At 48.5% G+C, this 12,296-nt stretch overlaps 1 protein-coding gene across 1 annotated transcript in view; it reads left to right on the forward strand.

The window, feature by feature from the left end:
• Positions 1–789: 789 nt before the first annotated feature.
• The window catches only part of POLRMT (RNA polymerase mitochondrial), a 50,652-nt gene continuing 39,145 nt past the window's right edge, over positions 790–12,296 (forward strand). The window contains exons 1-6 of the mRNA XM_081895386.1: positions 790–913; positions 3,122–3,217; positions 4,552–5,276; positions 5,757–5,887; positions 7,360–7,546; positions 8,800–8,949. Of these exons, the coding sequence (XP_081751512.1) occupies positions 865–913; positions 3,122–3,217; positions 4,552–5,276; positions 5,757–5,887; positions 7,360–7,546; positions 8,800–8,949 (1,338 nt within the window). The 5' untranslated portion in view covers positions 790–864. The remainder of the gene's footprint in view (positions 914–3,121; positions 3,218–4,551; positions 5,277–5,756; positions 5,888–7,359; positions 7,547–8,799; positions 8,950–12,296) is intronic.

Consider the following 12,296-nt stretch of genomic DNA (forward strand, 5'->3'; position numbering starts at 1 on the left):
TTCTCAGTTGCAGCCCTGTTTTTTTCCAGCGCCAGGCAAACAATCTTTCTACTCCCCTGGGCTTACAAACTTTTTAATTATGTGTGATGGTTGACACCAGTTGCTTTTCTCCCAAGAAGCAGGCGTCTCTTAATTTCGTGGCTGCTGTCACCATCTGCAGTGATCATGGAGCCCAAGAAAGTAAAATCTCTCACTGCCTCCATTTATTCCCCTTCTATTTGCCAGGAGGTGATGGGACCAGTGGCCATGATCTTTGTTTTTTTGATGTTGAGCTTCAGACCATATTTTGCACTCTCCTCTTTCACCCTCATTAAAAGGTTCTTCAATTCCTCCTCACTTTCTGCCACCAACGTTGTGTCATCTGCAGATCTGAGGTTCTGTTTATTGATGTTGTAATGTTTTTTTGATGCTTTAATATTATTTAAACCGCTTTGAGGTTTTTCTTAAATAAAATATGAAACGGTATAGAACTGAAATAAATAATAATAACCTAAAGGACATGAAAAGGAGAGCCCAAAAAACAAAATACATCTCTCTCTCTCGATATCTCTATGTATGTTCTAAAACGCGATCCCGGAAATCACCGACACACGCATAGCGCTAGACCCCTCTTCCTTTTTTGTCTAGCTCTAGCGACCACGCTGCTCCCTGCGGCCGCCTCCCTGCGCATGCGCCTCCTTCGCAATGCCTCCTGGGAGTCGTAGTTCTCTCCACACGCGCTCCAGCTTACCCGGCTGCGCGAAGCGGGATGCCTGTTAGCGGGCGTGGAGAAGGAGGAGGCGGAGCCACGCCGCGCCTGCGCAGTTGGGACCAGCCAATGTGGTCCGGGTGGGAGCTGAGATGAGGGGGTTTTGAGAGAGGGGCATGTCTATGCTGAAGCTGCAGGGGGCGCTGCTGCTGCTGCGGGGCACAGGTAGGCAGCTCAACAGGTGGGGAGGGGAGGGGAGGGGAGGGGGGAGTCAGGCAGCCACCTCCCCCCACACAACTCCCCCCAGAAAATTGGGGAGGGGGGCTGGAGCCCAATGGAGAGAGTGAAGCCCCCCTACCCATAATTGCAAATTGGGGAGGGGGCTGGGGCCCAATGGAGAGAGTGAAGCCCCCCTACCCATAATTGCAAATTGGGGAGGGGGCTGGGGCCCAATGGAGAGAGTAAAGCCCCCCTACCCATAATTGCAAATTGGGGAGGGGGCTGGGGCCCTCTCCCCTGCTATAATATGAGGAGAGGGTGGGGTGGGGAGGGGGAGTGGAGGGGGGAGTCAGGCAGCCACTTCACCCCCCCCCCGCACAACTCCCCCTCCAAAATGGGGAGGGGGGCTGGAGCCTTATCCCCTCCTCTAATATGGGGAGAGTGTGGGGTGGAGTGGGGTGGGGGGTCCTCAGTGGGAGGGCTGGATGTAATTCACCCCTGACACTCTTCCTTTCAGGGGCTCCCCCTAATGGGGAGAGAAGCCCCCTACCCATAATTGCAAATTGGGGAGGGGGCTGGGGCCCTCTCCCCTGCTATAATATGAGGAGAGGGTGGGGTGGGGAGGGGGAGTGGAGGGGGGAGTCAGGCAGCCACTTCACCCCCCCCCGCACAACTCCCCCTCCGAAATGGGGAGGGGGGCTGGAGCCTTATCCCCTCCTCTAATATGGGGAGAGTGTGGGGTGGAGTGGGGTGGGGGGTCCTCAGTGGGAGGGCTGCATCTAATTCACCCCTGACACTCTTCCTTTCAGGGGCTCCCCCCAATGGGGAGAGAAGCCCCCTACCCATAATTGCAAATTGGGGAGGGGGCTGGGGCCTTATCCCCTGCTATAATATGGGGAAAGTGTGGGGTGGGGGGTCTTAAGTGGGAGGGCTTCATCTAATTCACTCCTGACACTCTTCCTTTCAGGGGCTCCCCCTACCCATAATTGCAAATTGGAGGGGAGGGGGTTGGACCCTTCTTCCCATATGGGGGGAACCAGGCAGCCACCTTCCCCTACACATACACACACACCAAAAAAATGGGGAAGGGGCTGGGGCTTTATCCCCTCCTATAATATGGGGGTGGGGGCTCCTCAGTGGGAGGGCTGCATCTAATTCACCCCCAAAACTCTTCCTTTCAGGGGCTCCCCCCAACGGAGAGAGTGAAGTCCCCCTACCCATAATTGCAAATTGGGGAGGGGGCTGGGGCCCTATCCCCTCCTATAATATGGGGAGAGTGTGGGGTGGAGCCGGTGAGGGGTCCTCAGTGGGAGGGCTGCATCTAATTCACTCCTGACACTCTTCCTTTCAGGGGCTCCCCCCAATGGAGAGAGAAGCCCCCCTACCCATAATTGCAAATTGGAGGCTAGGGGGTTGGACCCTTCTTCCCATATAGGGGGGCATCTGCCAGCCAACTTTCCCTACACAGACACACCAAAAAAATTGGGGAGCGGGCTGGAGCCCTAAAGGTAAAGGAATCCCTGCTCTTGCCTACCTAGCAGTTCAAAAGCACGTCAAAGTGCAAGTAGATAAATAGGTACCACTCCAGCGGGAAGGTAAAGGGTGTTTCCGTGCGCTGCTCTGGTTCGCCAGAAGCGGCTTAGTCCTGCTGGCCACGTGACCCGGAAGCTGTATGCCGGCTCCCTCAGCCAATAAAGCGAGATGAGCGCCGCAACCCCAGAGTCGGCCACGACTGGACCTAATGGTCAGGGGTCCCTTTACCTTTACCTTTAAATTCAATTAATAATAATAATAATACAGGACAAGACTGTATCAACACAGGACGCATTGCATTTTATATTGAAATACAGGACATTTCTGTATTATACCAGACAGGTGGCAACCCTATATGTGTGTGTGAGGCCTTCCCTTGTAATTTGCAGAGAAGCATGAAACCCCCTTCCCCCTTTACAGTTGCTTCATTGCTCCTTAACGATGGGACTGAATCCATCCCTTTTCCTTCATTTTGTGTGGGCAGTGTCTTCGTATTACTTAACAGGAGGTCTCGCTCTTATCTACCACCACCCCGCCCCCAAAACAAGGGTGAGAATTAAACTTCGTAGTTTGGGGTGTGGTGGAAAGCTGCCTTATTCTGTCCTCGTTCTGGTTTGCCCCCCCCCCTTTTCCCTTCAAGGTTCTCCCCTGTTAATGCTCACCCTTTCCGTTGTGTTTCAGAGAGCCTTTGGATCAGAGTGAGGAATTACTCCTCCGCCAGGGCGAAGGAAGAAGCCAGAAAAAGATGGGTGTGTGAACAAGTAGAGCTGTTGGAAGGTAAGCATAATATTATTATTATTTTTTAAACCCTTCCTTTTTAACCAGTTCTGAACTGAGGAGGCTTAAATTATTATTATTATTATTATACAGTGGTACCTTGGGTTACATACGCTTCAGGTTACATACGCTTCAGGTTACAGACTCCGCTAACCCAGAAATAGTACAGTGGTACCTCGTTCCGGAGGTCCGTTCTTAACCTGAAACTGTTCTTAACCTGAAGCACCACTTTAGCTAATGGGGCCTCCCACTGCTGCCGCGCCACCGGAGCACGATTTCTGTTCTCATCCTGAAGCAAAGTTCTTAACCTGAAGCACTATTTCTGGGTTAGCAGAGTCTGTAACCTGAAGCGTATGTAACCTGAAGCGTATGTAACCCGAGGTACCACTGTACCACTGCTTTTCCCCTTTGCAAAAGAAGCTGCACAACTCTGAGCTGATCCTCAAAAAACTGGGGCTTTCCCCCTTTCCTCCTCTAAAAACTTTGTTTAGTCATTTAGTGGTGTCCGCCTCTTCGCGACCCCCTGAACCAGAGCACGCCAGGCCCTCCTGTCTTCCACTGCCTCCCGCAGTTTGGTCAAACTCATGCTGGTCGCTTCGAGAACACTGTCCCACCATCTCGTCCTCCGTCGTCCCCTTCTTCTTGTGCCCTCCATCTTTCCCAACATCAGGGTCTTTTCCAGGGAGTCTTCTCTTGTCATGAGGTGGCCAAAGTCTTGGAGCCTCAGCTTCAGGATCTGTCCTTCCAGTGAGCACTCAGGGTTGATTTCCTTCAGTATGGAGAGGTTGGATCTTCTTGCAGTCCATGGGACTCTCAAGAGTCTCCTCCAGCACCAGAATTCAAAAGCATCCATTCTTCGGCAATCAGCCTTCTTGATGGTCCAGCTCTCACTTCCATACATCACTACTGGGAAAACTAGAGCTTTAACTATACGGACCTTTGTTGGCAAGGTGATGTCTCTACTTTTTAAGATGCTGTCTAGGTTTGTCATTGTTTTCCTCCCAAGAAGCGGGCGTCTTTTAATTTCGTGACTGCTGTCAACATCTGCAGTGATCATGGAGCCCAAGAAAGTAAAATCTCTCACTGCCTCCATTTCTTCCCCTTTTGTTTGCCAGGAGGTGATGGGACCAGTGGTCATGATCTTCGTTTTTTTGATGTTGAGCTTCAGACCATATTTTGCGCTCTCCTCTTTCACCCTCATTAAAAGGTTCTTTAATTCCTCCTCACTTTCTGCCATCAAGGTTGTGTCATCTGCATATCTGAGGTTGTTGATATTTCTCAATGTGCCACATTACCTGGCAATTCGACTCTTCCTTTCCTTTCCTCTCCTGCAGTGCTGGAGGCAAGAGTGCAACAGCTGAAGGCCGAAAATGTATCGGAGGTGGCCATCGGCGAGGTCCAACGCTCTCGCCTGCGCAAGTGCAGCTCCCTCCTGCCCGCCCCGCGGAAAACGGCCGCTGCCAGCCCGGCTCGGAACGAGAGCGCCCCGAAACGCGAGGAAAAGACCCAGCCTAGCCGCTGGATCGAGAAGCTGAAGAAGGAGAAGTCGATGAAGCACAAACGCCTTCTGAAACTGGAGGCCAAGCTCTCGGCCACCGGCCCGGGCGACGCGGCCGAGCCCGTCCTGGAGTGGATCGGGCCCGGCGCGAAGGACGACGATTTCTCCCTGAGGTCTCCCGCTAAAGAGATCCAGCCGAAGCTCAAGGGGCGAGCGTCTGAGTCACAGAAGTCCAGCAAAGCCGACGACGGCCAGCCAAACAAGACGGTCAAAGTCTCGATCGGGACGCAGTCTCGGGATCCTTCCGAGAGCTGCGAGGAACCGGGGGAGCCTTTTCGGGTCTGGGATGCCGCCGAGGGGACGCTCCCCCTGGACGAGGAAGACGGGAACCGCCACATGAACGTCAAGCTGAACATGTTGTCCTATCTGGATGCCTGCCTTTTTCTCGGTCAGCCCGAGAGGGCCCAGCAGTGCTTGATGTTTTATCACCGCTCTCACGCTCGCAGGAAGCGCCTTGACGTCCGAATGTACAATCTCGTTATGCAAGGGTACGCTAAGAAGGTAAGGAGATTTGCATCCCTGCTTGCAGCGGTAGAGCCAGGGTGGACAAAAATCAATTAAAAAAAATATATCTGATCTTTTTGATTTAAATCGGATTTTTTAAAAATTGAAATCAGATTTTTAAATTGAAATGAGATTTTTAAAATAAAATGCTTTTGGAGGAAAAATCTTTCTAAAGATTTTCTGTTTAAGTTACATTATAGTCCAATTCCACTTCTGACACCAAGGGACGCTGTGGGTGGTGCTGTGGGTTAAACCACAGAGCCTAGGACTTGCCGATCAGAAGGTCGCCGGTTCGAATCCACCATATAGCTTAGCGCTATGCAGATGGCCTCAGGCGAGTCCCAGGCTCACGCTCCTCTCGCAAGGAGTTGGTTGGAAGGGCTTTGTAGCTCAGCGGCAAAGCATCTGCCTCGAATGCAGATAAGCATGAAGTCCTGGTCCTGGTTTGAGTCTCCTGTCCTTTCTGTCTCCCTTCAGGGCCTCCTGACACAGGTTGGCAGACTCTTCCACCTCCTCGAGGAAGCTGGCTTGAGGCCCAACCTGGACTCTTATGCCGCTGCGCTCGCTTGCATGGGGCAGTGTGGGGCGTCTCGGAACATCATCTTCAGGTGTTACTCTTGACATTGGTCCCTTCTTCATCAGCGACAGCGGTGGTGCAGTGGTTAGAGCATTGGGGCTGTGGCCTGGGTTGAAATCCCCACTCTGCCATGAAGCTCACTGGGTGACCTTGGGCTAGTCAACACTCTCAGCCTACCTACCGGATTAAATGAGGACTAGGACTCGGGAGACCAGGGTTTGACTCCCCCACTATGGCCATGAAGCTTTCAGGGATGGGGGGGGGCGTTGGGGCCAGTCACCGCCTCTCCACCTAACCTACCTGACAGGTGTGTGGTTGACTGAGAAGGGCCATGTACACCATCTTGAGCTCCTTGGAGAAAACGTGATCTACAGATATCTTTCTATATAAATAGAAATGAAGGGTGTCGTCGCGTTGCTATTCCAGTGGGAATAGCAAGCTTCTCTGTCCTCCCTTCTCCTGTAGAAGGGTGGGGGGGAGGTCAGTGCTTGTGCCAGGAGATATGTGGGGAACTTGAATAATAACATTCACTTCTCCATTGCCCATAAACCAACTTCCCCTCCTTCCCAGTCTTCAAATCCCGATACCGCAAGTTCATTTTCCTTACTGTGCATAAAGTCCAGAAGGGTTTTCCAACCATTCATAAATCGCCAGCGGTGATTATAAGCATGTTGACTTGCTGTCTCAGCCAAAGCCATTCATTTCGATAGCCGTTTTTTATTTTAAAGAATATTTATTAAAGTTTTCAATAATAATACAATAAAAATCAAAAAGAAAAAAGTAACAAAAATACAAAAATAAAAATAATTAAAAACACATAAAGTTTCCATTTCTTATTTTTCATTAACTTATTTCCCAGACCTCCTCGTACCTCCCTTTTTTGTATTCCAATTCAAATTGTTAGTTCAGCAAATCCTTATCAATAAATTTTAACCTATTTCTAACCCCTCCCCCCCCATATTCTCTTAAAGCATCACAGCTGGAAACCACTTAATTTCTGTCCGACATCATTCTAACATTCATTAATTTTGCAATATTTCTGTAAATAGTCTTTGAATTTCTTCCAGTCTTCTTCCACCAACTCTTCTCCCAGGTCTCGGATTCTGCCAGTCATTTCTGCCAATCCCATATAGTCCATCACCTTCATCTGCCATTCTTCCAGAGTGGGTAGATCCTGCGTCTTCCAATACTTTGCAATGAGTATTCTTGCTGCTGTTGTAGCATACATAAAAAAAGTTCTGTCCTTCTTTGACACCAATTGGCTGACCATGCCCAGAAGGAAGGCCTCTGGTTTCTTCAGAAAGGTATATTTAAATACCTTTTTCATTTCATTATAGATCATCTCCCAGAAAGCCTTGATCCTTAGCCGTTTTTTGATAGGCGGTAATGACAAGTCTCCGCGAGAGGAATGGGAGGGGGCCGCTTTCTACGGACACTACTGACCCAAGCCTCTTTCTCTGCCGTTCCTTCTTCTACCCCCCCCCCCACAAACCCCCTCCACAGATGCCTTCAGCAGCTCAAAGAAGATGGCTTTCAAGTGAAGGACCTCTTTCGGGACTCTGGGTTCGAGGAAGACTGGAGGAAGATGGTGCTGAAAGCCGTCCGGAGGGTTGTGGAAGACTTCCAGGCCCCACCTCCTCGCCCTGCCGAAATCTGCACGGTTCCCCTACTCCGGGACTTCTACGCAAAGGTTATTATTATTATTATTATTCATTTATACCCCGCCCATATGGCTGGGTTTCCCCAGACACTCAGGGGGGCTTCCAACAGGATATTAAAAACACGATAAAACATTAAAAACTTCCCTAAGCAGGGCTGCCTTCAGATGTCTTCTAAAAGTCAGATAGTTGTTTATTTCCTTGACATCTGATGGGAGGGCGGTGCCACCACCGAGAAGGCCCTCTGCCTGGTTCCCCGTAACTTCACTTCTCGCAGGGAGGGAACTGCCAGAAGGCCCTCGGAGCTGGACCCCGGTGTCCGGGCTGAACGATGGGGGTGGAGACACTCCTTCAGGTATACTGGGCAGTTTAGGGCTTTCAAGGTCAGCCCCAACACTTTGAATTGTGCTTGGAAACATCCTGGGAGCCAATGGAGGTCTTTCAGGACCGGTGTTATGTGGTCTCGTCGGCCGCTCCCAGTCCCCAGTCTAGCTGCCACATTCTGGATTAGTTGCAGTTTCCAGGTCGCCTTCAAAGGTAGCCCCACGTAGAGTGCATTGCAGTAGTCCAAGTGGGAGATAACTAGAGCATGCACTACTCTGGCGAGGCAGTCTGCGGACAGGGAGGGTCTCATCCTGCGTACCACATGCCCTGGACACAGAATTGACCTGTACCTCCATGGACAGCTGTGAGTCCAAAATGACCCCCAGGCTGTGCACCTGGTCCTTCAGGGGCACAGTCACCCCATTCAGGACCAGGGAGTCCCCCTGCCCCCTGTCCCCCCAAAACAGTGCATCCTCCAGTCCCAAGAGCAGTCTAGCTGAGGTTAGTGAACGCCGGGGATAAGGAACACAGGAGAGGTCTCTGCTGCCTTAATGCCCTTTGCCTGCTGAGGGTCACTAGGTAAAGGTAAAGGGACCCCTGACCTTTAGGTCCAGTTGTGACCGACTCTGGGGTTGCGGCGCTCATCTCGCTTTATTGGCCAAGGGAGCCGGCGTACAGCTTCCGGGTCATGTGGCCAGCAGGACTAAGCCGCTTCTGGCGAACCAGAGCAGCGCACGGAAATGCCCTTTACCTTCCCGCCGGAGCAGTACCTATTTATCTACTTGCACTTTGATGTGCTATTGAACTGCTAGGTTGGCAGGAGCAGGGACCGAGCAACGGGAGCTCACCCCGTCATTGCGGGGATTCGAACCGCCAACCTTCTGATCGGCAAGTCCTAGGCTCTGTGGTTTAACCCCATGGTGCCCTGCCCACCCCCGCCCACTTTTCTTTCTCGCCCCAGGGGAAGCCCGTCTCCTACCCCAAGCTCGATTTCACGGCGCAAGAACTGCGGGACCAGTTCCGGAAGCAGCTGGCGATGGAGGCGTCGGACACGGTTACCATCGACTCCGTGGAGGCAGCCAAGCCCTTGACGGAAGAAGCCAGCAGAGCGGTAAACGAATGAGAGAGGGGAAAAGAATTTGAACCGTTAAAACGGAAAGGGGTCAAACAGTGTTGAAATTTAGGGAGGCTGGATAGTTGCCATGGAATCCGGGTGGATTTGATTTAAATCAAATCAATTTAAATCACGATTTAGATCACTAGTCAGTAAGACTTGATTTAAAATCATTAGCCAGTAAGACTTGGTTTAAATCATTTTTTGTTTCAGAAAGACTCATTCTTGCTGGTATAATCTTAATACTTACAACCATATGAAGGTTTCAATTTTGGAATAATAACTTTCCAGAGTAGTTTTTACAGTTTATATCAAAAATTACCGATTTGGTTATACTATTAGAAACACATTGACAGATAATTATAAAATTATTGCAAGGGCAATAATTCTTTATATTTGAGCAACTTTTCTGCTGTCCTTTATTGGAAGGAGAAAAGTAATCATTTCCTTAATAACCATTTAAACAATTTATTTAACTGAAACAATGACATTATAGCATATGCATCCATGTTTGTTAACTGATGTGACTACCCTACGTTCTCCTACAAATGGACCTTGAGCTTGTTTGGAGGTTCTAGCAGGGGAGCGCAGCTATCGTATACCCTTGACCGAAGAACGGTACACTCCTTCTATCTGGGATGGTCGTCCTCTTCCACCGAGCGCGCAGCTTCGGGAGGGACGCACATGGAGCGGTGAGAGAGGAAGGGCACAACCGCCTAGCCAGCCAGATCAGCCGAATCAACCCTGGCGATCAATGGGGTGACAGATGTCGCAGCCAGATCGCCCTCACTCCAGGAGTGGCCAAGGGTAGAGGAAGAGGAAATTAGAGAGATAGTTAAAAATTTCAAATCGGGGAAATCTCCTGGGCCAGACGGTCTACCAATAGAACTATTTAAGACCTATATAGATTGGTGGGCAGAACCCTTAGCTCAACTGTTTACTCTCATAGATAAATATGGGATCATACCTGAGATATGGTTAAGATCAATAATTATTCCAATCTTTAAAAATGGCGACCCAAAAGAACCAAGGAATTATAGACCGATAAGCCTATTATCAGTGATAGGGAAAATCTACGCCAAGCACCTCTTATCTAAACTCCTTACCTGGATGAAAAATCTAAATTTACCAGGGAAAGAACAAATAGGTTTCTCCAAAGGTTGCTCTACACTAGACCACTGTCTTGTACTTATGCACTTGGTTGAAAAATACAGATTCCAAAGGCAATCTAAGATATATGCTGCTTTTGTAGATTTTCGTGGTGCATTCGACTCAATTGACCGCCCAAAGTTGTGGAGGAAACTCGCAGAATTAAAAATTGATCAGCGCCTATTGATTCTAATGCAAAATCTACACTCTTCCAATACCTGCCAAGTCAAACTTAACACCAAAGGTCACCTTTCATCAGACATCCCTAACTCGAAAGGGGTAAAACAAGGGTGTATCCTTGCCCCCTTTCTATTTAATTTATTTCTATCAGACTTGCCAGATTACCTTCAAAAAATAGAATCACATGCCCCTAAACTTAACCAGAAACCAGTTCCTCTCTTATTATACGCAGACGATGCTGTCCTACTATCATTAACGAGCTTGGGTCTGAAACGTCTTATATCTTCACTGATCCTTTACTGCGAATGCAACAAACTCTCTATAAATTATGAGAAGACAAAAATTTTGGTCTTCTCGAATGGTTGGAAATTAGAGAAATGGAAAATAAGAGGGCAAGAAATCCAACAAGTGAAAATCTATAGGTATCTGGGAATCTTATTCCAGAGCAATTTAGGGTGGGCAACCCATCGCACAAACGCCATAAAACAGGCAAAGTGCACCTCATCAGCAGTTGCCCGTTTTTACTATCATAAAGGTAATCAATTTATTCCTGCGGCCAATCAGATATTCCAAACAAAAGTGCAATCCCAGATATTCTATGGAATCCCGCTATGGGTCCAAGCATATAACAGTGATTTAAAAAAGATTCACTCCAGCTTTCTGAGACGTATTCTTGGACTCCCAGCTATGATCAAATATGAAACAATGTGTGCAGAAATAGGCATACACACAATGGAATATTGGGCATGGTCCACCTCAATAAAGTACTGGTTACGCTGCCATTTTCGCTGCCCTCCATCAAGTCTGCTCGCTGATTTGCTCAATGACTCCTATAAATCAAGATGGTATCAGCACCTCAAAAAAAAGATTGAATCTTTAGGCATCGAGCTGGAGCCTCTGTACAATTCTAATGAGCAATACATTTTCCATAATATCCTAACTAGACTAAAGGATGTCGAGAGACAAAATATTATGGCAGCTGTAAACAAAATTTGCTCCCCCATATTCTATGATTTAAATATCTTAGATAGCAGAGCCAATTACGTCACTAAATTAATAATCCCAGCCCAACGTAGGGCTTTTATGCTGGCCCGTTTGAATGTTTTTCCCTCAGCATTTGTCAGGGGAAGATATCAAAATATTCCTAGAAACAAGAGATTCTGCAGATGTTCTATGAATGTCCTGGACACTGTAGAGCATATTCTCTTTCATTGCCCATTGTACAGTACGCTCCGTCAACGCGTGCTGTCCCCTCTCTCGGGTGGTCTGGAACCCCAGCAAGGTGAATGTGTGGGACTCTACCTATCCGACGTTGACCAAAGGGTAACGGCGGGGGTAGCCGAGTTTTTGGTAGCAGTCCTCCAAGGAGCAGGTTAACAAAGAAAACCATTGACTCTATATGTATATATATATATATGTATGTAGCCAACTGCTGCCCTTTTATATATATTTCAAGGCTTTTATATGTTATTTTCTCTTTTATGGTTTTATTCGCATAATGCCTAATAAAGGTTTGATAAGTAAGTAAGTAAGTTAACTGATGTGGTTAAACTTTTTTTAAAAACAAAAACTTAGAGTGAGTTTTAGCACACATGATAAACTTAAATCGTATTTAAATTGATTTGATTTACATGAAATCCACCCTGGCATGATGCCAGCTACCGGCGGAGATTAGCCGGGAGGGGAAAAACCATGAGATCTAGCACCTTGTTGTGCCAAAGCCCATTCCTTCCTGCTCTCCGTCTTTAAACATTTGTCTCGGGCAGGGGCTGAAGTGAGTTGTAGATTGCGCATAGCTGTCAACTTACAGATTCGAAAATAAGGGACCAGCAACCTCGGAAATAAGGGATCAGCAGCCAAAATAAGGGATTTTAGTCAACCAGCTGAAATACGAGGTTAAAAGGGACCTGATAATTTGGGAGAGCAGCGCCGGTTTTCAGCCCTTCATTTCCAGAGGTTGTTGCTCAAGACACCAGCTGATGAAACACTGCAATTAAATAACTACAAGCAGCAAC

Source organism: Podarcis melisellensis (assembly GCF_964234715.1).
Source record: "Podarcis melisellensis genome assembly, chromosome: 18".
In the NCBI taxonomy this organism is placed as follows: domain Eukaryota; kingdom Metazoa; phylum Chordata; class Lepidosauria; order Squamata; family Lacertidae; genus Podarcis; species Podarcis melisellensis.